This window comes from Sparus aurata, chromosome 4 (assembly GCF_900880675.1).
Source record: "Sparus aurata chromosome 4, fSpaAur1.1, whole genome shotgun sequence".
Taxonomy (NCBI): Eukaryota; Metazoa; Chordata; class Actinopteri; order Spariformes; family Sparidae; genus Sparus; species Sparus aurata.
This window is the reverse complement of record NC_044190.1, coordinates 17,840,473-17,867,173: the sequence shown is the minus strand read 5'-3', so window position 1 is coordinate 17,867,173 and position 26,701 is coordinate 17,840,473. Positions and strand designations below refer to the sequence as shown.

Here is a 26,701-nt window from a genome sequence, read left to right as displayed (position 1 = left end):
TGCAGTCTCTTTGTCTCATATAAAGGGCCATATAGCTCTCATTTGGCATCTGAATGAAGGCCGAGTGGTGTTGTCTGTGGAATGTGCTACATTTACATTTCTATGAGGTGAACACTTAAAGGTCTAGGAAGAGATGCTTCTCTTCTCCACTTGAACTTACATGACCTTGTTTTGATAACAAAGGTGACCATATTAATGTCCTCATTCTGTATTGTATGTATGCACTGTATTTATTTTATTTTATTTATTGTGTTGCTGTTTTTATGTTAACTGCACATCTGTGAACACGTCAAAGACAAATTTCCACTGCTTTTAGCAGGGGACAATAAAGTTTTTCTGATTCTGACTCTGATTCTGATCCCTGTCCAGATGTCCGGTCAGAATAATTTGCATGACTGTGTCAGCACACATTAACATCCCCTAACCAAGGGAACCAATCCCTGTCCAGATGTCCGGTCAGAATAATTTGCATGACTGTGTCAGCACACATTAACATCCCCTAACCTAAGGAACCAATCACTGACCAGGTATCTGCTCTGGATTCTCTTAATAGTCTGTGTTCTTCACAGTAGTTGTGGTATTTGGTGCCAACTGGAAGTGTTTCACATCGCAGTTTTTGAGACAGCAAAACTTTCCAACAAGATGAGGTAAGTTACATATGACCAATGCTTTTTCTCTTCATAAGAAATATTTATGTTTAGTATATCCATACTAATTAAATGTCCAAAGTTACACTTTCTAATGTATACAATTCAAAATATCTGTTGTCTTAAATATCATGAACTCTTGGTCTCCAGTTATTCTTCAAGTGCTGCTATTATAGTTTTTCCCTTGCTAACATGCTACCCACTCTCTGTTTCTTTCAGAAAAGTCAAGTCAGTAGTTCGCTTTGTTCATCCAAAACAACAAGAAGTCCGTAAATTCCCACTCCAAGAGAAAGGTATGTAAACACACATTATTTTTTTTTGAGTATGTCTTGTTGTGGAATGCCAGAATCCCGAGAGAGGTTTTTAAGTTTTAGTTAAGGTTGTAGCTAGTGTACTATAGAACAAACAAATGGTTACTGTGGTAATTTGAAAACATTATTTGCTGTAAATTACTATCCAGTATAAAGTAGTGTAATTAAGTGTAATGAACTTGGGCTTTGAACAAATAACTTATGTCATTATAATAGATGATCATGTTAAGAGAGAAGGAGCAATAGAGAACAGATGTTTTCAGTAAAAAAAAAATAGCAATATCTGATTTTCTTATTAATGTGGTACTTTTCTCTTCTATCAGCAGGATGCAGAGTATGGATTGTGGGTGACAGTTATGTCCGACGTGGGGAACAGCGAGCACGGGAGAGCATGGGGACCAATCTTGGTGTGTCTGCCCATGTCCAGTGGTTTGGCAAGGGAGGCATGTGTTGGCATGACCTCCTTCCCTTCTTCCACCAGTGCCTTAAAAGAAGAACTGCACCAGATGTGCTGGTGATTCACTGTGGGGGCAATGACCTTGGACGTGTCAAAAGTGTGCTGCTTCTCGATGCAATGAAGGCTAACCTGCATGACCTCCACAAACATTTTCCCAAGATGAAGATTATTCTGTCTTCCATCAACCAGAGGCGCCACTGGCGGTATGCCCCCCCAGGGAAAATGGAAAAGGCAAGGAAGTTTGTGAACAGCGTGATGGCTACCTTTATGCTGTGTGTTAATGGGAGTATAGTTCATCACCCAAACATACTGTTTGACAAGCTTGGGCTATATTTACGTGACAATGTTCATTTGTCCCCGAAGGGAAATGATCTATTCTTAAGTGACATTGTGAAGGTCCTTCAAGACCACGTCCTGTAAAGTTGATGCTGGATTAAGGGCTTTGACCACAATTTTAGATGCCAAATAAAAGGAAACACTGTTGTGTCCTATGCCTAGCTGACATTGTGGCATTGTGCTTCACGTTACATTTTTCCAAGTGTATTTTACAATGAACAAATGTAATTGGGGAAAGAGGATTGGCATTGATGATGATGTCTTGTCAACTTTGGATATTTTGAAAAATAAAATGTGTTTTCCTTTATAAGAGCTCATGCAGTTTTTATTGTTACATTCAACACAACCTGCAATCAAAAAAACACCAAGACTGGTGATATCTGGCCTATGTCTAATAATTCAGCATCACAAGACTGGAACATAGACTTTGTATAAAGTGGAAGGCACACTTCAAATGTTGGATTAATAATCAATGATTAAGTTAAAGCAAAAGAAAAACCTTTTTAAAGGTCCTTACAACTTTAAAGGCCCCATATTATGGTCATTTCTGCATCTTGACATGGTTCCTTGATGTCTAAATGGAATGTTAGTAACATGCTTTGGTCGAAAAAAGCTGAAGGCTTGAGCACAGCAGAGTTCTTGAAACACCAGTTTCACAGCACTGCTCCAGTTGGCCGGTTTCAGTGCCTTTCCCTTTAAATGCTAATGCGCTACTGCATGCGCCGCCCACGGTGCTGCCCACCTCTTCCAGCCCGCGGAAGAAGCTTTTAGTCAAATATATACTATTGGCAAATGTTCTCTACAAGTAATCACAGTTTAATTAACCTGCACAGCATTCCCAGATATGGATAGGATAACACATGACAGCACTGTTACAGTATAGTTCAAGCACTAAAAGCTGCAACGCGTTACGCTACTCTAATCTTTTTTTAAATTAATATTTCCAAATCAGTAATCATATTAAAGTTATTTATTCAAGTCACTACAATTATTTTTGTCATTTTCCTTAGTAAAAATATGTATTTCTGCTTTCTTCTTGCGTCTTGGGGAGTGATGTCACGTACGTTTCAAGTCACGTTTTAACCATGAGGATAACTCAAGGGGCGTTCAGACCGAACGCGATAGACGCGAATGGAGCGGCAACTCTACATTGAAAATCAATGCACGATGACATGCGATTCCGGCGTCTGGAGCGTCTGGCGCGGCGCGAATGAAGCGTCTGGAGCGACGCGAATAAAGTTGAAAATATCCAACTTTTAAGGCGGCATCGCGCTGCAACATCCAATCAGCGACGAGTTCAAGCCGACGACGTCACTTCACGTACGCGACCCGAGCTAACAGGTCCTCGAACTGGGCTCCAGTCAGCCTGAGGTACCGCTGGAACCGGTCGTCATCCAGACGGAGCTCCTGGGGGAGACAGTGAAATTCCCCCAGCTCCGTACATCTCCGGAGGACTTCATGAATCCAGACACGACGGCGGGTGGTTTTCCGGCGTTTCTGGGACTTGTACAGCAGGTACAGTGCAGCAACGGTGGTGATATCAGTCATGATAGATGTGGAAAGAGAGCGGGTTGAGAAATATCGGTTAAAAAATGAGCAGGCAAGCGCGAATGACGTGAATTAAGTGAATAGTCCAAAATGATCAAGCGGCGTGAATGAAGCGAATAGTCCAAAATGATCAAGCAGCGTGAATGAAGCGTCTGAAGCGATTGTATTCGCGTCTGTTGCGTTCGGTCTGAACGCCCCATCACGTGTACACCACGCAGCAACACAAAAATGGAGGGGGGAGAGAGATGCGTGTTTTCTAGCTGGAAATATAGTCATTATTTGAGTTATTCAAAACAAAAAGCACATATGCTTGATGAAGGGCCCGGTCCGCATTTAGTGTATAGTCTAGAGCACGTAAACACAAGTAGCATTTTATTAAGAGGTCCCCACTTGTACTGGTAGGACTGACAGAAACATCACTAATACACAGTGATAGATGAATAAAAACAAGATCTATCAATGCTCCTGTTTTTAAGATAGTAATATTGATGCTTTAGGAGTGAGGCAGGTCAGTTCTTGAGAGAAAAAAGAGAAAGTCAACCCTATTGGGAACAGAACTACGTAATCTACGCAAACTTAAATACGTAATACGATACGTAAATGTAGCCTTTTAACTGCCAAACAATGTAGGTGTGACATTCAGACAGACCGTTTTTTTTGGCTTTTCAGTGTTTTTGGTGACTTGTGCGTGTGTGTGTTTGTATTTGTGAGCATGGGTGAAAAAGAGACTGTGCCATTGTTTGTTTTCTCTGACGCTCCATTGTGTCTTATTCCTCCATGTCGTCTCCAGTTTAGATCATTTGCGCAACCAGGCTCAACTAAACAAAACTATATAGTTTACTGGTTGTCTGACAGGATGGAGAGAGAATGCACTTTCCTTCACCTTCGGGAGAGGCGTAACCCAACGTAATCTAAAAGGAGTTTGCAGGAAAGGCATGCTGCTGCAAAAGGTATCAGCGCAGCAGCAGCAGCTGCCCGATGAGTCCACCGGCAGCAGCAGCTACAGATCATGGAACATAACGAAACACATCACAAGCACAGTTAGAGACACAGAATTGAAAAAAGAAAAGTTTAATGATAAAGAAGAGCTACAAATCAGCGAAAGAGTAACATGTCAGCAACTCTTTGGACGTCAGTGTTATATGTCCCACTGCTCTGAGTGGACAACAAGCCAAGAGTAATCCTCGCCCCTCCATCACCACTTCAGTGTTACACGACGGAGATCAGAAGATGGTTGAACAGCAGGATAGTCGACACTAAATGTTACAGTTTATTTTGTAGAATGCACTGCGTCTCCAGAACTACAGCTTGTTGCATCAGGCCACCCCAGCAACCTCTGCAACCTCAGGTGTCAGCCAGACCCCCCCACCAGGGCCATGCCCCCTACCCAAAGCCCAAGGAGGAAGAGGCAGAGGCAGAGAAATTTTTGCCTCTCTATGATTACGATAAGTGTTTTTGTTGTTGTGTGTACTGCATATTGTGTACTCGCGTAACGCGTTACTCTAATCTGACCACTTTTTTCAGTAACAAGTAATCTATATTATTAGACGTGTTTATATTTCCAAACCAGTAATCATATTAAAGTTACGTATTCAAATCACTAAGCGTTACTATTATTTTTGTCATTGTCCTTGGTATTTTTGCTTTCTTCTTGCATCTCGGGGAGTGATGTCACGTACGCGACAAGCAGTGTTGGGGAGTAACGAATTACATCTAACGACGTTACGTAATTTAATTACAAAATGTACGTAATTGTAATCCGTTACATTACTGGGAGAAAATATGTAATTAAATTACAGTTGCTTTTGGAAATTTCAATGATTACAACTTAAGTTACATTTGAAAAATCGCCGCAAAAGCTCCGATTTATCAAATAGTTTTTCGCCCCCTGGATTCATGTTTGTTTTTAGTTTTTTTCATATCAACATCCTCCTTCCAAAACTGACGCTTGTGATTGGCTCTCTCTGGTCATGTGCCATTCGACTCAACCTACAAACCGTACGGCGGCAGTCAGACTCAGCAGCAACAGTGTCGGCGGCGTACAAGATGTTCCTGGGCTGGAAATACAAAAAACACTTCATACAGACAGAAGCCAGGCTTCCCTGTATTACAAAGGTGGCTCTCTTTTGACCCGGCTAGATCACCATGGTAACTTATGCTTAGCTCATAACCTGGTCCCGACCAGGTTCTGTTCAGAGTTTAATCATAAAATCGGCTATAAAAGCGCCGCTGTTTCACTATTTAACTCATTTACAGCTGGCGTGACCTTTACTTTGAAAGTCCAGTGGAGCTGGATCAGAACAGAGCATTTGTACGGAGGGAGAGATCGCGCTGATCCGCTGCTGTTTACTTTCTCTCTGAGCGTCTCCGCCTACAGATGTTCAGCTGAGGGGATACGCTGCTCAGCTGTTGATCTGACTCGCGTCAGGAGGTCATTTATTAGGCTATAGCCTATTTACTTTTATATACAGTCAGTCACCACTGAAAGAAGTTGTGCACTCGCAGCAAGACAGATAATTTAACTTAATGTGGCCATGAATAAATTAATTGTTTCGCCTGTTATGTGTTGCCAAAACGCAAATCTTGAGTAGGTCTACTCTGTTTTCTCACATTTAAAAAGGTCTTTGTACAGAGACAACATGAGATTTGCTTGTAGCTACAGCACCTAAAAAACCCACTGTAATCTATTTTCATACGCACACCAGCCTCGCTTTCAATAAAACACACACTGGCATTTTATAATTGCGATCAGTGAAATATATGAAAATAATATTTAACACAGTTTAAAACAACAGTTGTTGTTGCTCTAAAGCTTCATATTTAAAAGCAGCTCAATGTAGAGCTGTCAGAAATTAAAATCAGCCTCCTCTTGTCATATTTGCAGCAACACTGTTGCTACAGGCTTTTTTGTATCGCTCATACTCTCTCCATTAAAACAACCTGCTCCTCTTGGCTGAAATCAGCCCGTTGTCGCTCCATTTAGTGAGGAAGTGAGCCTCCATCGCAGTACAGGCCTAAGATCAGACTCATAATATATGGTTAAACCTTTGAACTGAAAGGTTTATCACACTATAGGTCTTAAAATGTGAAAATGGTTAGCAGTTGAGAGATTTCATTCAAAATTAAGAAAAGTAATCAAAATGTAATCAAATGTAATTAGTTACATTACTTTGAGAAAGTAATTGAAATAGTTACACTACTGTTACATTTTCAACAGGGTAACTTGTAATTGTAACCAACTACATTTCCAAAGTAATCTTCCCAACACTGGCGACAAGTCACATTTTCAGCATGAGGACAACTCACGTGTCATACCACGCAGCGACACAAACACAAACAACAAAGGAGGGAGGAGATAGATGCACGTTTTCTAGCTGGAGGTACAGTCATTACTTTGAGCTTGTGACAGCTAAAGATACGAATATGAAGGTTTGTTGTAAACTCTGTGCTGGCGACAAATTACTATCAAGCTTCAGCAACACTGACCGTGACAACAGGAAAATGACTGTCATAGGGCCGTTTTTTTGTACTCATGGTGTAGACACTTTATTATAAAACAAACTTATTTACAGTTTTTCAGTAGTGAGCTTGTGTGGAGGGAGGCTGAATCTTCATTTTCACCCTCCTCTTCATCCATGTCTTGTACTCTTCCAGGATGCACTTCACCTTGAATGAAAAAAAGTGACAGGCTTCACCTTAAATGAAAATAAAATATACAGAGATTAGGAATCTGCACAGATTCGTTTGACATTTCCTTTCCGGAAAACTGACAAGGAGTACAGGGAGAACAAAGACTAAATACAGAGAAGAACTGAAGAAGAGACTAACAGCGCAACAGCGAAACACAAGACATAGGTACAAATATGAGGCTGTGAGGCTGAACAACCATGTCCGTCTTGCCTGCAGCTGCTGCCTCCTCTGATTTTGAAATGATAGATTAATCAATTAATCAACAACCAGCTCTGATGAAGTGGGTTTCAGGAAAAGGGAGAGAGAATCTCTGCAGTGTCATGGCTCACCTTAAGTGCTTTAGAAAAAAAAGTCAGAACAGATGAATTCATTAATTGACACTTCAGAGGAAAACCAAAACCATATGCTGACTTGGCTTAACTAGCTTGCTAGCTGGCTAGATAGCAGGAACACATTTCAGCTTGACTGTGGCTTGACTTGTATAAAAACTACAAAACATTACTTACTCTCAGGAATCCTGTAGTTTTCAGAAATTTAAGAAATAAGCTCCTTCCGCCGTCGTACTCAGCCGTAATATCTCAATAGGGTTGGTAGGTCCGTCGGCATTTCCCTCCGTAACGTACCGACGTCTACTCGCCATCCAAACTTCCCATTTCTGTGCGTGTTTTCCATGTTTCCAGCTGTTTATCAATCCTTAGCTTTGCCTCTGTTTTTCTGCCTTCTCCAACGGGTTCTTTCCCCTTGCTAAGGTTACAATTTTAATAATAAATAATTCAGCTGCTGCAGATGTACATGTAAGAGACGGCTGACATTCCAGTCACTCTGCTGTTGTGTTATGACTGAGCTGTCATCTGAGTGCTGCGCAGCTTGGGTTTGGGTTAGGGTAGGGGACTCTGTACCCTCTCCTGAAGCTTTTTTTTCCTCTTGACTGTAGGAAAGTACGAGGTTTATTGGAAGGGAAAACATGAGGAATATGACACACTTTTAAACAAAGGGGAACTCATCTATTTAAAAAGAAAACTTAAAACCACATACTTCACAATTAACATCCTGGTCTTTGACAAATGTTCAGATTGTTCTGTAAATGCTCCTGAAGGACCAAAATGGTGACATGTAGCCAACAGCTGCGCGTATTCCACAATCTACAATAGCTCAATGCCTCTTATGTTCCACATGGCAACCATCCTGCAGAGAGACAAGACTGTAAGTGAGAAAACTTCCCTTCCAACAGCAAACAAGCCAGTCTCATGTGATTTTATGAAGCATGTATGAAACTGGCACCTGCTTCCCTCATATACATTCTACTATACACTACCCTCCATTTCCGGCTGGACTCACCTGACATGTCCCCTGGTTCAAACACATCTCCATTGGCACGAGACATCTTAGACCTTGTGTTCGTGCTATCAATGACAACAATAACGTTGGTTTCACAAAGAAAATATGCATTCCTTCTGTTTAAAAATGGTTGTACAAATCCATGGGTTAGGGGGAGGCGACTGAGCCTTCCCCATCCCAACCTTACCAGCCGAGGTGTGAAATCCCTGGCACTTCTGAATCTTTTTTCTCCTCTTCCTCATCTTCCATCTCCTCTACTGTCCCACTATCCACTGTCATATCTTCCATCCATCGTCACCTCCACAGAGGTGGTTCTCTTAGTGCCAGCCAATGGCCAACAGGCGACTGCCAAGTCCTAGGCCTATATATGCATGTTGTGTTTCCACAAAAGCACTAGCTTCACCTCAAGCTGACTCCCACCTTTTGTTAGGCTGGTTTCTCTGATGGTGTAGCCCTCTCTTAGTCGCACAGACAACACACTTCATTACTGTCATCTCCTCCTGCCCTCCTTTGTCCTCCTCTGTGTGTCTCTTCTATCTGAAGCTCATCTGCCACATCAAGCTCTTCTGGCATGTATATGACCTCTCCACTCTCCCTCCCTGAATATAATAACAAAGCAATCACATTTTAACTCATCTTATTTATTCTTACTCTTAAACTCTTAGGCATTCCATTTAGATCATACATATACTGACAGAATTCCACTGGATGCGCTTGCGTAGCGGAACGACTGTTCTGCGTGTCCGTTCCGTGCTCCGCCTTCCATCAACACCCACTGGTTGCGTTTGCGGTGTGCAGTGGTGCAGCTCTGCTGGACAGAGGGAATGGCGAGGACCCAGGAGATCTTTCGAATTCACGCATAATCGCGCAATATAACAGGAGGTCTATAAAGACAACCACAAAACTATTTCCATCCAGAGGAGTAGTAGGAAATAAAAAGGATGCGACAGGTCACACGGTGTGATTTTTTGTTCATGATGTCAGCGGGGTGAAATGATGTCTGAAAACCTCTGACCTGTTGACTTCAGGCCTGCCTCTACCCATTATGATGTTTTCAAGGTGTAATGCAGGGAAATATGATCCTCCATAAACACATATTTTGAAAATAAAGCTCTGCGTATCTGCTGTAGAGGCTCGAAGAGCTGCAGCTGTGACAGGGCCAGAACGCAGCGCAGCCGCAGCTGGTGGAAACACACACAGTGACTAGAATTATAAAATAAAATAAATATTTAAAGTGTTATAATCATGAGAAAATAAACTGTGACTCCATACTTTACCTATGAAAAGCTTACAGGTATTTTGTTTATTTATATACTGACACTAAACATGTGAGTGTTAGCTAAACCTGCCCAACTCCTGATGTCCATTGTAATGGACGTCAGACTTTGAAAAAGTCCTATAAATTAATGATGATGTTTAAAATAACTTCAAATATTATCACTTGTAACAGTTAAAATTACACTGACAGCAATTTTTTTGGCCAGCATGAACCAAAATGTATATTTTGGATTGAAAATGGGCACTTACTCTTCCCTCTCTGCAGTTGTTTCGCCATGCTTGTCTTGTCTGATGTCTGTCACTCTCTCTGAGCATGCTCAATGCCATGACATGATTGTGATTGGATAATCTGAATCCTATCAGTACGAGCATTGCTGACATCATTCAATTACAGAGTATTTATTGGTTTAAAGACAGAAATATGTCATGACCATTCCAATGGACACAGGGTCCAAAGGAGTTAATTCCCCAAGTGTTTGTCTCCTTCCACTATTGTGTTGTTGTAGTTACTGTCTTGAAAAAAAAATCACCACGACAGTCAGCCCTCCTGACGAGACTACAGTGAACTTTCCCCAGAAAACAGCCTCCCTCACCGCAAGTGAAAGAGTCAGACAGCGTCCTGTTTTCTGATGCTGATTATGTAATTATGTAATTATGTAATTTAGAGCGAATAACATAACTTTGTCACTTTCCAGGATGTTTGGTGGGTCAACATCTTAATCACTACACATTATAGCTGCATCGATATGATTAAAACAGTCAGAGGGTACATTAACAGGAGGACACTGGGGGAAAAAACACACATAGATCTCAATGTCATGATCTGTATCATCATGCCTCTTTTGGATCTGCAGCGCTGGCTTTCTGTGTGAATTACACACTGGTTCTTCTTTACACTGGAGCTGCTTGGTTCTGTGTGAACAAACAATGGCAGAGATTCGGCAAACCGCCACTGCGGTGATAATGCAGCGACTCTGTGTGAAAAAGCCTAGTGCTTGAACATGAAAACAACAATCTCACTACTGATCATCTTTATTTTAACTTCATCTAGGTTGTTCCTTTTTTAAATTCTTAAATTAACATTGGTTTTTTTTCGCCTTCCCTGTACTCCTTCACTTTCATAGAGACTGAAGCTTTAACCTGGGAAATCTGCTAAAGTTGAGCTTAATGTATTGTTATAAAAGAAAACAATATTTGAAGACACAATTCAGTTGAGTTTGAGACACTCCATGTTGGAGTGTGAGTGTCGCTCCATGCTATCCAAGAGGGAACTTTTGCTGTAATACACTAGCTAACAGGGGACTCCTGGGGATGTTTCAGTAGCCCCATCCTCACGGCCCTTTGAGTGCAGGAATCCTGCACCAATTCTCTGCATCCTACAATGTGTGAAAGTCTCAGATGCGGTGAGGGGTGAAATTCTGCTGCGCTCTTTTGGATTCAAATGTGAAAAAGGCTTGTGCTTAAGCATGAAAACAATGATCTCACTGCTGGTGATCTTCATTTTAGCTTAATCCAGGTTGTTCCTTTTTTAAAATTTTAAATTAACATTGTTTTTTTTTTTTTCGCCTTCCCTGTACTCCTTCACTTTCATAGAGACTGAAGCTTTAACCTGGGAAATCTACTAAAGTTGAGCTTAATGTATTGTTATAAAAGAAAACAATATTTGAAGACACAATTCAGTTGAGTTTGAGACACTCCATGTTGGAGTGTGAGTGTCGCTCCATGCTATCCAAGAGGGAACTTTTGCTGTAATACACTAGCTAACAGGGGACTCCTGGGGATGTTTCAGTAGCCCCATCCTCACGGCCCTTTGAGTGCAGGAATCCTGCACCAATTCTCTGCATCCTACAATGTGTGAAAGTCTCAGATGCGGTGAGGGGTGAAATTCTGCTGCGCTCTTTTGGATTCAAATGTGAAAAAGGCTTGTGCTTAAGCATGAAAACAATGATCTCACTGCTGGTGATCTTCATTTTAGCTTAATCCAGGTTGTTCCTTTTTTAAAATTTTAAATTAACATTGGTTTTTTTTTTTTCGCCTTCCCTGTACTCCTTCACTTTCATAGAGACTGAAGCTTTAACCTGGGAAATCTACTAAAGTTGAGCTTAATGTATTGTTATAAAAGAAAACAATATTTGAAGACACAATTCAGTTGAGTTTGAGACACTCCATGTTGGAGTGTGAGTGTCGCTCCATGCTATCCAAGAGGGAACTTTTGCTGTAATACACTAGCTAACAGGGGACTCCTGGGGATGTTTATAATAGATCCATTGTTAGCAATGAATTAAAAATGAAAGGAAACTATATTCCTTTTCCTCTTGACTTTATCCTGATTGTTTTTATCCTTTATTGGAAGTACTTGTTACTTCCTTTAATTCTGCTTGGCTCCTCAATTTAATACAGAGAAGATCTGGTAAATGGCTAAGCCATCCACTAGAACTAAACCTTAATATTTTGATATTAACACAGAATGACAAATCAGGTTTAAAGAATATAAATGGTATTATTTAGTAGATGAATATGCATTCCCCTTAAAATTAATGTCCTGGTGTAATTGATCTCTAAAATGTAACTAAGTATTTGTGCATGCAGCCAAATCACTTCTGATTTACAGGTAAAACGTATTTTCCATTTTCCATAGAAATGTTTATATATTGATGACATCAAAGTTAATTAACAACTTCAGAAAGAAACAATGAAAATCTCTTTCGTAAACAAACTATCATTAGGTGAAAGAATGGGTGCAGACAGCTCCAATGCAGGATATGGAAGTCCCCTCTTTGATAGGTAGACATCGCTGAAGGATCCAAGTCCCCTCTTGGTTTTTTCTTTAAAAAAATTAAAAGAACACATTTGAAGTACTATTATGGTAAAAGACCTTAAAAGAAGCTATACTATTATATTTTTGTTTCTTCAAAATGACCAGAAACAGGAGTCCCCTCTTAGATATTGGAGTCCGACGAGTGCCCTGTTGCCCCTGTTCACGTGTATGTGTGTGTGTGTGTGTGTGTGTGTGTGTGTGTGTGTGTGTGTGCAAAATGTGGCAGATTAGCCACAGTTGGCGGTAGAAGTACTTAAAGGATTCAATACAATTTTGACATTTAATCAACAATTCAGGTTATTTATCAACCACCAGAATCTCCCATCTGAGGATGTTCTGCATTATCTTGGTCTTAAAGCAATAACATGTATCATTTCTGCATTAAAATGTCAAAAAATGACAAACAACAAAGTCCAAACACAGAGAAATACAAACATTTTTCAAGGTAATAGCGCGTCTCACTTGAATTTGGTTGAATGCTGCCATGGCTTTTGGGAGAGAGTCAGATAGGAATAAAGGAAGTCGAGTTACATAAATGCAATAAATCTTTACAACATGACAAGGTGGTTGTTTCTTGTGAAGACAGCAGCTCACATGATACAACAGACTACGTCTCCCAGGCAGTAGTAGTAGTCCAAACAAGCTATTCTATTTGAAGATGCCACTGGCTCTGTACAAATCTAAAATGCATCATCACTATTTTATGAAAAGTTATAAACTAAAAGATTAATGGATTACTCTGATAAATAATTGACAGATTAATCAATAATGGAACTAGATGTTTGTAAGTTATGTACAAAATCTTGATCTCAGTTACTGACCCGTGTTTGCATGTGTGTGTGTCTGCAGAGTACGAGCTGCTGAAGGCTCGGCTCTCAGGGCCCTGAAGGAGAAGCTGTTCACTCATCGCTCTGAGCTGATGTCGGGCTTCGAGCAGTACGACCACAACAACACCGGTGGGCTCTTCTCCCTCCGTTTAACTCACTGATACACATGTATTCACCCAGGTTCACGTGTAGTTGTTATATTTAAGCATTCCTTTTTTTTTCAGGTAGTGTGTCAGTCAGTGAATGGGCTCTGGTGTTGGAGACCGTACTGAGGCTGGACCTGCCCTGGAGGACACTGCGTCCACACTTAGCCCGTCTGGCACCAGATGGCAGTGTGGAGTATCACTCCTGCTTCGAGGATATGGTCCCAGGAAATCCTCTGACTCAGGTCAGAGAAAAAACCAAGTACATTTACTCAAGTACTGTCATTTAAAGGACTGTTTGAGATACTTGTATTTTACCTTAGCTTACCTTTTTTACACTTCAAAGGGGCATGCTGTACCTGCTACTCCACAACATTTATTTGATGCCTGTAGAATCTTTTTTTTTTTCAGGAACTTAATGACAGTGTATTTGTATAAGGTGTAGTTTTTAAGAGAAAGACAGTTGATTTTTGAGCCTCTCCCAAGGTTGTCAGATTTTGTCACAGGTCTGAAGCCCACCCAAAGAGGCTGCGGTTTTTTGAAAGGGAAAAGGATTGGATGATTTCCTCAAGCGTGTTATCATGCACACAGAATTAATCTTTCCAAAGGGGAGACTTTCGGAGACAGCAACACACTGAGGCTTTTCTGTAGTAGTAACAATTTTTTTTTTATTATTATATGGGAAAGGCTTCCTGAACAGATCAGTAATGACATGAGGAAGAAATATGCAGGAAATTGTAACATGAGGAAATATGTGCATAGATAAAGGCACTTAGTGGAACTTAATTCACTCTGCCAAGCTTGAAACATGTAAACGACACAGAGTTGCTGCCAGCTTTTTTGTGTTCTTCATGCCCTAATGTGTCTTTATTTGTTCACATGCTGCACGGACCATATTCAATTCTGCTGACTTAGTGATATCCCGACTCTTTACAGCACTGAGATGCTTCATCAGTGACATCTCACATCTTTTACTTCAGATTTTTATTTCTGCTGATATTTTTACTTAAACTAGAATTTTCCCTAGTCTTGATTGTAGTATTTATTCTAGACCTGCTGCTATTAAACACAGTTAGTGGATTGTTTTGGAATGTACTGTTATTTTCTGTCTTTTCCTCCTTTCAGGTCACTCCAAACTTGGCTGAAACTCTGTTCAGATACAGGACAGACATCGAGATAATATTCAACATTATAGACAAAGACCATTCAGGTAAAAAAAATAAATAAATAAATTACTCGATCTCTTTTAAGGAGTTGTGTCTATAATTCAGAATATTTTTCTGATAGTTCAGTGATGTAGGTGTTTGCTGTATGTGTCAGGTCTGATCTCCATCGAAGAGTTTCGTCACACCTGGCGTCTCTTCAGCGCCCACCTGGGGGTTGACATCGACGACAGAGCCATCGATGACCTCGCCCGGAGCATCGACTTCAACAAGGATGGTAGTATAGACTTCACCGAGTTCTTAGAGGCCTTCAGAGTGGTCCACAAGCTGGACAGCAAGGATCAGCACCTAAACGGAAAGACGGATAGAGAGAAGTATTCGTGAAGGGAAGAACCTGGATGCTAAGTTGGTGATCAGCAGAGAAACTGATGTCTAGATTCTAGATTAGAGAAACTAATCTACTTTTACACATGTAAACACACGTACACACACAAATAGCAGTGATTCAATGATGTACCAAACAATTATTGGTAAAAAAATATATTTGTTGATTATTTTTAGCAAAACTAGCAGCCAGGCAGCAACCGCTTTGGTAAAACATCTCATAAACTCAGACTTTGTACAGATTTTCTCCTTCCCTCGAGGATCGATCGATTTGGTGATTGCTTGACCTTTCATAGAACCACCAACATAACAAAGTTTTCGGCACAGTGAAATATATCCATGTCAACTACATACACTGACATACCTTTGGGTACCAACTTTAATTGTTCCTTGACGTTGAATCCTTGTGACTTTGGTCATCTTCCAGAGTTTTCATTTAGTGCAATCACAGGCTGACATTTATGAGCATTTAGGTGTGGAATGGCACAACTTAGTTGGATGGATTGCCATAAAGTAGTATCCAGAGGGATTATTTTCAATGGGAAATGGCTGCATTTAAACAACGCTCACAGTCACACATCAGTGGCAGCAAACAATCATGCAAGGAGCTGACCTGACAATTGGGAGCAATTTGGTTCTACGGTGTTTGGCCCAAGGACACTTTTGCATGTTGACAGGAGGAACTGCCAACCCTTTGATTTCTGGACAATCCACTTCATTTTCTGAGCCACTGCCACCCCATGTTGGCGGCAATATGGAAGTTCTTGGCATAAAGCTGCAGAGAAAAGTTAACCATGAACTTGCAGGACCCTTGACCAAGTCAAAAAGAAACTGCTAGAAGAAGTCTGAAACAGGTTCCGAGCTACGTATTTTAGGTGCAGTTTGATTTAGTACAGATGTCACCCTCTGATGGCACGCCTGTGAGAAACATAGTGTACAGCAGTTACAGCAGGAGTTCCAGTGTGACGCAGCGCTGTCCAGATTGATCGCTAAGGCTTAAATCAGACCAAATCAGGTATTGTGGTGATTTCGTCAGAGTTGTGCGCTGGTTTGGGAGTAACAACAGATTCCAGAGAAGCTTTCTCTGCAACAATAATGCAGAATACTTCTCTCATGCTGATGGAGTCTCCCAGCAGCACAATGGTGTATGAGACCCGAAGCAACAGAATTAAACTCAGAGCGATTTGGCGGACCTGTGACTGTGTGTGCATGCGTCTTTATTCGTCCATTTTGACCCTCAAAAGAGAACGTAAACCAGTACTTATAATGAACATGAAAGACGTATTACAGGATTAGGCTTTATTTATGATGTAATTTTATAAATGTTGTGTTAACAGCTTAAACAAAAAATCTATACTGATTCTGTTATAACTTTTAGCGTATTTCTCCCAGCAACTCCACCATCCACACTAAGAATGAATGTGATGAAAGGTGTTTTCACTGCAATGGTCTGAATGAGGTTTCATCATTAGAGGGAAAAAAACCCTCCTGCTGAAGTTAGGGTTTGTGGGGGGGTTTAACAAAAAGGAATAAAATAGCTTTTTTGGAAGTTAATTGTTGCATTTTGTCTATATTTTATTGTGATTCAGTGTGTGTGTGTGTGTGTGTGTGTGTGTGTGTGTGTGTGTGTGTGTGTGTGTGTGTGTGTGTGTGTGTGTGTGTTGTGTGTGTGTGTGTGTCTTCTTCTTCTTGTACTGTAATTTACCGAAGGTGAGAGCACTTAAACAGGCCCAGGCATCCTGTCAGCCTGAGTAAATGATGGGTTCAGATTTTACTGAAGCGCACACACACACACACACCCTACAGCTGCAAAAAGGCTCCAGAAGTGAAGGGTGAGAGACAAACCGGGAGGTGTGGAGACTAATCATTTTTAAACTGCTTGTTTTAGTGTCAGATTTCTTGGATAATACCGCTTTTTTTGTCAACAACAGCTTATTTCTCTAGGCATGATATCACTCTAAATATTTAAACAACAAGTAAAATTGCTGTTTACTATGAAGCAGGTAAAAAAAAAAAAGAAGACAGTCTCCCCTGATACCTTTCTATCCATCTGTCAGTGTTTTGCGTATGCACCGTCTCACCCCTCCTTCCTCCCTGCCTTCCAAACATCTGCCTATCCTGTAGTAATCCCAGACCGCGTCTCTCCTCCCCTCAATCTTCAACCACATATAAACTTCCCACTTTCACTTCTCTGAGTACTTCTCTTTAACCTCCCATCGACTCCGAATCTCATGAGGGTGGGTGCTCAGATGGGGCTCCTGGCAGCACTGGTCGCTCTGCTCTTCTTCTACACTCCAGGTACTTCATCAAGATAATTTTCAAGCTTGTTTGGTGATTCACTGTTTTCAAACTATAGCAGGATTTCATGTGAATCGTGAAACTGTCTTCAGTGCATGGAGCTGAGGGATGCAGTGGTTTTAGACACCTGGAGAACGGGCAGACGTTTTTCCGTTACGGAGGACTGCTGGTGATCTTCCGCTGTCGTCCCGGCTACAAGCTCCATGGATACAAAACCAACAGCTGTGTGTCTGGACGCTGGTCCCGGGACACCCCGGTCTGTGTTGGTGAGATGCTTCATCACGACCTTTTCACTGTATACCTTAATATTTTAGTTTCAGTTTTTGTCAGTAGATGCATGAAAAGGATAATGTTAAATTGTGTGTCTTTATTTTAGTTCAGGTATGTCTACATTTTGCTTGTATTACAGTGCACAGCAGACAGTTGATAAGACAACAGCAGCAAAGGTAATGAAGTTCACCGGTCAGATTCCAACTTTGAATCACTTTCCACAACATTCTCTCCTCCGTCAGGCTCCGGCTGCTCCAACCCAGGTCCACTCACCCACGGATCGATCAACATGAATGAGGATGGCTCCTGGTCGGTGTTTAGCTGTAATACTGGCTTTTGGCTACACGGGCCCTCAATGTTATACTGTAAGGGCCACACCTGGAACAGCACAAAGCCTGTATGCAAAGGTGAGCAGAAATATTATTTTTTAGAAAATATTCGTCTTGTTTTGTTGTTGTTGTTTTTTTTTTTTTGCACTGTAACATTAGCAGGTTGATCTCTCTCTTGTATCTGTCCTGAATTTGTAGCTGTCGTTGGCTACTAAATTAGCTTAGCAGAAAGACTGGATATGAACAGATTGTTCACTTGTCTCTTGCCGCACGTAATGCAATTTACCCTAAACCAAAGTGCAGTCTGGAAGTTAGCATTGCTCTTGTTCCCTCAACAAAAAAGCCTGTGGGACTTTTCAATATGATTTGGATTATTGCAGAAATGCTGAATTATGCCTTTAAAACTGATATGCAAACAAACCCTTTTTTTTTGCCTTTTTTCTCCTTGTCAGAATCTGACATGATGAGCTCGAACACACTCCAGACCCTCCAGTCTGCCGTAGCGCTGAAGACCCAACAACAATCCCACTACGACACCCTCGTGCACACTGCCTCCAAGGAAGCCAACCTTAAATTTGTCTCGATGTCTCATATGCCATCTCAAATGTCTCGCAGTGAGAGAGTTAAAGTGACTAACCCCAAAATCCCCCTGCAGCAGCATATTCAATTTCCCGGTCTTAAAACCAAAGATGAGGCCCTGACGACTCACAATGAGGCTCAGGAGGCAAACGCAGCACAAGGAGGAGAAGCGGGAGCAGGGAAAGACGGCTCAGAGGGAGAAGCTTCACGTGAGGAAGCAGAAAGGGTGGACGAAGTTAAACAAATGTTTGGCTCTAAATCACATCCATCTCCCACCATCTCATCTGCCTTATCATTGGCGCCAGGAGCCGATCGATCAACGACTCAACCACCTTCATTTTCAGCAGCCCATACACCTGCTGTCACCGCTGTCACGAGTACTGCTGGCAAACATTCTGTCCCACTTGTGTTTGGACCGACGTCTCCACTCTCTGTCTCAACCCAGGATGATGCGACTCCCTCTGAAGTAGTTCCAGGCTCCTCACAAACTGCAGGCGAACACCAACCGGCTGAAACTAGCTCCCTGTATCCTTCCTTCTCTCAGGCTGGTTCAGGAGACGATGAGGAGCCCACAGAGACTTCAACCCACACTTCATCTACTCCTGCTTATTTCGTTTCCACCAGTTCTCCCTCACCTGCTTCCTCTGCACTCTCCTTATCGACTCCTCTTCCCTCCTTTTCTGCTCTGACTTCCGTAAGTACCAGCTCAGCCCAGTCCAATACGAAACCCCAGCTGCCTCGTGTCACCTTTCCTTCAAACACCTCCACCACAGCTGAGCCCAGATCTCACTGGCCTGAACATCACAACATCACGATGAACGCCACCTCCAGACCCTCTCTGCTGCCTCTGAGCCTCAGCAGACGCCCAGTGTGCCCGTACCCACCTGTGCCTGCTCACGGGACCTTCTACTTCCGTAATGTAGAGAATCCAGGTCCCGGAGAGTACAGGCATTACATACAGTACGCCTGCTACCCGGGCTATACACTGGCTCACGGAGACGTGCACAGCTACTGCCAGCAGGGGGGGACCTGGAGCGGAGTCACACCTGTTTGTCGGGGTAGGTGATGTCATTGTTTCATAGAGAGTCTTTGATTCATTTGAGAACGATGCAGTTGTGCTGCAAGGAAAAGAGAAGATGTGGTGATGCAGAAAAAGATTGGTTAAAGATATTTATTTGCCAGTGTACAATACTAGTTTTTAAAAAATATATTGTTTCGTTGTTTGTAAAAAGGTTCCTGAACTGGAATTTTACTTCAGTAACATTTTTGATACTATCACTGGATTCATGAGCTGCCAAATCACCTAGCGTAACTATTTGGTCTTTCTTTCCACTGCCAAGGAGATCATGTTTTCACCCGTGTCCATTTGTTTATTCATTTGTTTGTTTGGTAGCTTGTGAGCAGCGTTACATAAAAAGTGTTTCAACAAAACTTGGATGTGGAAGTCGGGTCTTGGTCCAGAACAGACAACGTTAACTTTTGATGTGAATCTGGATAAAGGGACTGTTTACCAGCATCCTCTACACCTACTTTTTAAGCCAGAAGTCTTTGTGTTGTAATGGACATTCAGCGTCTGACAGCAACACGAGGACAATTTGTGAAATCAGCCTACTATCACCCTAAAAACTTGTGCAAGAATTACAGAATTTCTGTCTAAACAAATTACAGAAAAACTTGCTCATGCATTAATTTTCAGCAGTACTGTTGTAATGGTGTCTTCAGAGGCCTGAGTAAAAAATCAGTCAGGGAACTGCAGCTTTCCCACAATGCTGCTGCCACTAACCGCATAAACAGCAAGAAGGTGGATCGGTAGCCTGGTCCTAAAATCACTGCACCGCCTACCTGTGCGTCCAGGATAGATAGTTCAATCTTTTTGCCCGTCGCCAAAGCGCGAAGCCTCAGGCCTGAATACATCTCTGATTTACTTGTACGCTACAGAGCATCTAAACCCCTCAGATCCTCCCAGATCTAAGCCAGGCAAAGAGAAGCAGGTTTTAGTTTTTAATGCTCTCTACCTTTGCAACATGCTGCCTGAGTGCCTGAGGTCTGCTAAAACTGTGAAAAGCTTACTCAAATCAGGGCTTAAAACATTCACGTGGCTTTCCAATACATTTGAGTCATAACTTACTTTTGATCTGTAACCATTATTTTTTTTGCTTGCCTCTGCTTTTATTGTCTTTTTAAATTCATTTTAAACATTTTCTTAAAGGTGCACGATATAGTTTTGGGGAACACATTTGGATCAGTAGAGAAAGATTTTCATTTTTCTTTAAATGCCTGAACAAACTAACTTAATGAACTCAACATTTTCATGACTAAATAAACACATTTTCACTCTGCTTTGCTATGTTTATATTTCCAGTGTTGTGTTGTTCCAGTTTGTATTATTGCCTCATTATTATGTAGATATTAAAATCTGAGTGTTAATTTATTTTCCAAAACTACAAAGTGCACCATGAATTGTCATGCGTAAACTGAATGAAGTGAATTGTTCTATAAATAAACCTGAATTGCCTTTCAGAGTTGACACCATGTTCAGTTAACAACGGAGGCTGTTCCCAGCTGTGCTCTCACTCCCAGCACTACAACCAGAGCTCCAACCAGAACCAGACGAGGACCGGGTGCCGCTGCAGACCTGGATTCACTCTGCTGGATGACGGAAGAACGTGTCGCGGTGAGCATATTAATGTGTTTTTTCTCGTTCCCCCGGGGCTTTCACTGTGAATGTAACATTCTCCTGAATCCTGTGCGGACCTCCCGGGCTCTTCCTAATAACAGCACAGTGTGCACCGAGGCATGTTCCAGCACAGCAGGGAATCTCCGTCACATGTTTTATGTGTTTGATGTTTCATGGCCCGCAGACGAGCGTAAGTGGGTTGTGAAATTTATGGCAGCACGATCGCTTGAAAGACTGACATTTTACTTTGTGTATTGTGTCAAGTTGCGCGTGCCTGCTCACAGACAACCTGTCATTTGAGGGGGCCATCAGTGGATGCTGTTGCTATTATTTATTGAACAGTGTTATTATCAGTGTGGTTTGACAGACTGTCCTGTCCAGACTATCGTAGTTTGAGTGATTATAGTTTTGAAAATTCCACTGCAGTGAAACAAGGCTTTTAAACATTCCTGTCTGACAGATTGCTCAGTAAAGAAAAGTTATTTCAAATAATTTCATTTTATTCTGGATCAGAACTTGTCCACATGTCTTTCTATATGCAGAGATGTGTCAGAAAATGGAGACGTGTTGAACCATCGACACAGAAGAGGCAGGTATATATCGAGAGACATCAGGTTGGGGAGATGGTGATTTCCTAGATGGCAGCGAAACGAGGGCAGACCTGATATACACACTTTTCTGAGTCCTCTCTGCACATCCTTGTTTCCTGTCTCTGAAGAACAGGAAGCAGGAAAAAACATCTGTATTATGGTTTACTCGTTACGGGCCACAACAGCCAGCAAAACATGGAGACACATCAATGAGGTTCAGATTCTAGCTTCATTCAGAGCGGCAGGGGAGACGACCACCTTTCATCTGCTGCTCTTGTTCTTTCATCTCCCTGCAGCCTAGACTGTGTGTTATTGTCGGACTGACATGAAGAGTGTGTTTTATTTCATCTGCGTCCACTCAAACCAGTGCAAGACATGTGTCTGCGTTTTATCTCTGTATGTAACTGGTGTTGTTTACATGTGTGTAGATCTAGACGAGTGTGTGGAGGGGCAGCATCAGTGTCAGCAGAGGTGCATCAACACGTTCGGTTCCTTTCAGTGCAGCTGTGTTGACGGATATCAACCAGCTCACGATCAGACCTCCTGCACAGGTGTGTATGTGTGTGCGTGGAGTTGCGTTATTACCTCTCAGTCTGTGAATGTCTTTAACATCTATGAGCAAAGTGTTTTCGTCTACGTCATTCACCATCTTTCCAGATGTGGACGAGTGCCTGCTGCCTGCAGCTGTAACAGGCTGCGTGTTCGGTTGTGTTAACACTCCCGGGAGCTTCCACTGCCAGTGTCCTGCTGGCTACAGCCTTCTGTCTGCAGACAGCCACTGCCAAGGTTAGGAGACGCTTGCGATACATACTGTGAACCATGACGTTCTCTTTTTGGCCATGCTACAGCAGCGTGGCTCTAGGTATGGTGAAGTTCGTCGATTGACTTCTGGGTCTTTATGTATATGAGCTTGTTTTTCATTGGGTTCATTTGTAATTTGAAAGTTACAGCTTGTAATGGCTTTGTTAAATAAACAGTTGATGATGTTTAATCTTGGTTCCTTAGCTCAAAAAACATCTATTATTTCGCAGTTTCTGATTTTTCTGAACTAATTTTCTAATTCAGTTAATACTACACAGTGAAGTGAAAATCCTTTTTTGGTCATTAATCTGATCACTGTGAGTATTCTGCAGCAACTATCTACACAAATACGGGTTGTAATCTATCCTTAGTATTTCCCAGAAGGTTGATATTAAATCCTAACTCAATCAGGTTAAAAATTTAGGGCCCAAATTCTAAAAGTCATTTTTAGTACCACTATAGGATCTCGCAAGCTACCATGACTGAAATAATTTTTTTTACATTATTGTTTTTTTAAGATGTTCTCTATTCTGGGTGAGCTGGAATGACCCATACAACAAATATGATTGGTTAGTTCCTACATGATACCATTCGAGTTTATTTTGTTAGGTTAATTATTACGTGTGATTAGCCATCTCATTCTATCTTCTATTTAAGTACTTAAATAAATGTTACTGAGAAAGAAGCACCAAACATTTCCAACTCTGGAAATATGTTTTTCAGTGCAACTTTGTCCCAGTACCTTTGTATGTCACGTCATGATGAGACAAAAAAGACAATATGTAAATAGAATTACAACGGTGTAGGCTTAAGGTCTCTATTCTACCTTCCTTACCCAGATATAGATGAGTGTGCTGGTAATCAGGGGCTCGGGCCATGCATGGAGCAGTGCCACAACTCACCAGGATCCTACCGATGCTCCTGCTCGTATGGACACATCTTAGCTGGAGACGGTCACAGCTGCATCGCCGAGTGTCCACCTGGGTTCAGGAAGCAGCCAACAATGCCATCTGAGAATTCAACTGCACCAGCTCTCAGGGAGGAGTGTGTAGGTAGGGAGGCTCATTAGTGCACATACTTTTATAAGAAGCTCAGGAGTTGTAATGTTGCCATCACCTTTTGGAGAATATTTTCTTCTTGCTTTATTGAATCTGTTCTAACCTTCATTGCTGTGCAATAAATTGCTCCTCAGGGAAGATAAAGATTTCCTTTCTTCCTGCTCGATTTCCACACAGATATAAATGAGTGCCTGGAGGAAAAATGTGAGTGGCAGTGTGTCAACCTGCCAGGCTCGCACCACTGCATATGCCCCAAAGGATACACACTGCAGAGAGACGGGCGACACTGCAAGGGTCAGTGGTGTCATCGAGACACACACACACACACACGTCTGTAACAGTGTTAAGTTTGATATGTAGGACAAGTGTGTTTGCTTGATGACACATTTTGGCAATAGAAATGTAATGATTGAACACAATTAAATAATTAGCCAGATATCAAATAATTTTATGTGTAAATATTTTCTATAAAATGTTTATACTGACTGAGTTTTGGAAAACTCCCTGTCCTCCAGACATAAATGAGTGCAGTCGGAAGAATGGAGGATGTTCCCACCACTGCGTGAACCAGAAAGGTGGACATAAATGTGCCTGTCCAGCATCCCATCGCCTTTCCCCCTACAGCTGGAAGAAATGTCTACCAAGGACAACAGCGAACTCTGCTGGCTGAGACGGGAAGTGCCTCAAATTGAAAATAAAACTAAAATAAGCTAAAGATAAACATAAAATAATTGCTGAACATTTAAAAATTGTGATATGAATGACTGAAAAATCATAAATGTTAAATGCTTTGCTCTGCATTGGTGAAAAACTTGGTAGCTGAAATGTCAAACTGGCAGAAATGGCAGCTGAATTGCATTACCTAAATAAGCTAAGAGTTGAATCACATTGGTAAAAAAGCAGAATGAACTGCGCTCTGAAATGATTTGCTTGAATTTGTGGCTGAACTGCTTTATCTAATGAAATGACTAGCAAAAATGCATTGCTAACAAAGCTGGGAGCTAAACTAGAACTGTTTTTCATTTCATGATATTAAGACATTATGTAATCCATGCAGTCTTCATTCTTCATGTGCTTACATTACCTACAATCTAACTCAACTTCCAGTTTATACTGGTTTTTCAGTTTATATCGAAAAATGTGTGTCTTGATAGTAGCAGGCTAATGTAGCCTCGACCTGCTAGCTTCAAGCAGACAGGAGAAGTGGGCTATATAGAGGTCTGATCAGGTGACGTCATTCAACTTCCTTCCTCGACAACTGCTGGAGGTTTTGCAGCACTATACTGCCACTACACTATTTCCACCTTTGCTTCTGAGAGACAAACTTGTACACAAGTTAGCAGATGGACTCCCAACTTACCTTTTGTTGGGAGTTGACCTAAGCTCTGTTAGTTTGATTCATAGATAAAATCACACATTTCCTGTCTGACATATAGCCGACAGTATCTTGACAATGTCGTGTTTTTATTGGGTTTCTGCAGAAACATGATATTTTAAATCTTTATATTTGAATTTCATTCTCTTTTTAAAATTGAATTTTGAAAAGTATAAAGTAACGCCCATGATGTTTTATTGTCAAGGATTATCTTTGTGACAACATGTGGATATGAATAGTACGGAAGAGGATTAGGGCCACATGTGAATTTTTTTTTTAGTTCTGACTTTAAAGTCAGAATTCTGAGAAAAAAGTCAGAATTCTGAGAAAAAAGTCAGAATTCTGAGATTAAAGTCAGAATTCTGAGAAAAAAGTCAGAATTCTGACTTTAATCTCAGAATTCTGAGAAAAAAGTCAGAATTCTGACTTTAATCTCAGAATTCTGACTTTAATCTCAGAATTCTGACTTTTTTCTCAGAATTCTGACTTTTTTCTCAGAATTCTGAGATTAAAGTCAGAACTAAAAAAAAAATTCATGTGTGGCCCTAATCCTCTTCCGTAGAATAGAAACCAATGAGTGGCTGGATATTCCATCAGTATATCTAACACTGTAAGCTATGAGTTGATAATAAGTTAACCATAATGCTGAATTTACATTGTTTGTTTTAAAGGTAATAAATGAGAGACTTGAACTACTAAACATTTTTTTTCAGCTATTAATAAGGAATTGATGTTGTTGCAGATCGACCTGATCATTTAGTATTCAGCAGACAAGGCGAGTGTCTGTGGTTTCAAGTTCTTGTGCAGTGCACTTAGATACTCACTAGGTGGCAAAAACACTCTTTCTAACAGGCTGCGGACACACTGATAAACATCCTCTCTCTCACGCACACAGCAAGTTTCATTGGAAATACCATCGACTTGTGAGGCGCCGATGCGTTCCCAAAACTTTGAGCATGAAACCAGCCAGCAGAACTGTGAAGTCTGACCCCTGACCCTACAGCGGGCTCACACACCTACCTACCACCTACAGTATGTGGTGCTGTGGCTAGAACACATTATCAACAGCAGAACAACTGCAGCTAAGAAAAATGTCTAGATTTTTTGAGATGTTAAAGGTTTGTTGCAGATAAATGAAAAACCTTGTGGGTCAAGGGAAGATTCTAGATGGTTTAGAAGTTCTTATTTATTCATTAGATTATTTTATTTAACCTTATTTTTTTACCAGGAATATTCCCATTGAGGTTCAGAATCTTTTTTACGAGGGAGTCCTGGCTAAGACGGCACTATTGAAAGTTTCACATGAGGGAAAAGGTCAAAACAAGCAAAATGAAAAGTTTCACATAGAAGAAACAAGTGACTGACTTGTAACAAACATCAAATCACATCAAGACAATGAATATGTGCATTCAGTGCTCAAATAGTTCTTAATCCTGTTCTTTAGAATTAAATATATTATTAATTGATAAGTTAGGTGGTGACCATTAAGATGTCAGAGGAAGGACTAAACAGCTGAGACTGATGAGAATGTCGTTAGTTTTGCAGATCATTGGTCATAAGACAAGAATTGGACCTGTTTGGATTTTGACCCAATGACTGTGCGAGAGGCAAAGTCTGAGGATCACCAAAGTCAGTAGTGGAATACTTAATGACTTTGGTGATCCTCATACTTTTTCCTCGCTGGTAACCATTAATGTTTGTTAAAAAAAAATTAAAAAAAGCCTGACCAACTGATGAGATATTTCACTGAATAAGTCAAAACTTTGACTCCCTCCTTGTGCTAG

At 41.2% G+C, this 26,701-nt stretch overlaps 3 protein-coding genes and 1 long non-coding RNA gene across 9 annotated transcripts in view; 3 read left to right on the top strand and 1 right to left on the bottom strand.

Annotated features, from left to right (window-relative positions):
• The window catches only part of ppef1 (protein phosphatase, EF-hand calcium binding domain 1), a 36,846-nt gene extending 20,352 nt beyond the window's left edge, over window positions 1-16,494 (top strand). For all 3 annotated transcript variants that reach the window (XM_030415050.1, XM_030415049.1, XM_030415051.1), the window contains 4 exons: window positions 13,273-13,379; window positions 13,475-13,638; window positions 14,519-14,603; window positions 14,714-16,494. In XM_030415050.1, coding sequence (XP_030270910.1) covers window positions 13,273-13,379; window positions 13,475-13,638; window positions 14,519-14,603; window positions 14,714-14,940 — 583 coding nt within the window. In that variant the 3' untranslated portion in view covers window positions 14,941-16,494. The remainder of the gene's footprint in view (window positions 1-13,272; window positions 13,380-13,474; window positions 13,639-14,518; window positions 14,604-14,713) is intronic.
• On the top strand, window positions 487-2,063 carry LOC115580552 (uncharacterized). Of its 2 annotated transcripts, none has more exons than XM_030415055.1 (3): window positions 487-647; window positions 867-940; window positions 1,285-2,063. In XM_030415055.1, the coding sequence occupies exons 1-3, from the start codon at window positions 643-645 to the stop codon at window positions 1,833-1,835; spliced, it is 630 nt and encodes a 209-aa protein (XP_030270915.1). In that variant the 5' UTR covers window positions 487-642; the 3' UTR covers window positions 1,836-2,063. The 2 variants fall into 2 exon arrangements, with proteins under 2 accessions (XP_030270915.1, XP_030270914.1); XM_030415054.1 differs by having other exon boundaries at window positions 1,282-2,063.
• Window positions 6,650-9,383, bottom strand: LOC115580553 (uncharacterized). Its single transcript, XR_003983871.1, has 4 exons — window positions 9,023-9,383; window positions 8,515-8,926; window positions 8,328-8,392; window positions 6,650-8,174 (listed from the first exon to the last, which is right to left on the bottom strand). It is a non-coding gene; the product is annotated as an uncharacterized LOC115580553 (long non-coding RNA).
• Window positions 16,495-16,597: 103 nt separating the features above from the next.
• LOC115580550 (fibulin-2) lies at window positions 16,598-25,215 on the top strand. 3 transcript variants are annotated; one of them, XM_030415047.1, is made up of 10 exons: window positions 16,598-17,238; window positions 17,331-17,504; window positions 17,751-17,915; window positions 18,290-19,474; window positions 20,938-21,090; window positions 22,112-22,234; window positions 22,341-22,469; window positions 23,324-23,536; window positions 23,720-23,836; window positions 24,058-25,215. In XM_030415047.1, the coding sequence occupies exons 1-10, from the start codon at window positions 17,172-17,174 to the stop codon at window positions 24,210-24,212; spliced, it is 2,481 nt and encodes an 826-aa protein (XP_030270907.1). In that variant the 5' UTR covers window positions 16,598-17,171; the 3' UTR covers window positions 24,213-25,215. The 3 variants fall into 3 exon arrangements, with proteins under 3 accessions (XP_030270907.1, XP_030270906.1, XP_030270908.1); XM_030415046.1 differs by having other exon boundaries at window positions 22,308-22,469; XM_030415048.1 differs by lacking the exons at window positions 22,112-22,234; window positions 22,341-22,469.
• The last annotated feature ends 1,486 nt before the right edge of the window (window positions 25,216-26,701 follow it).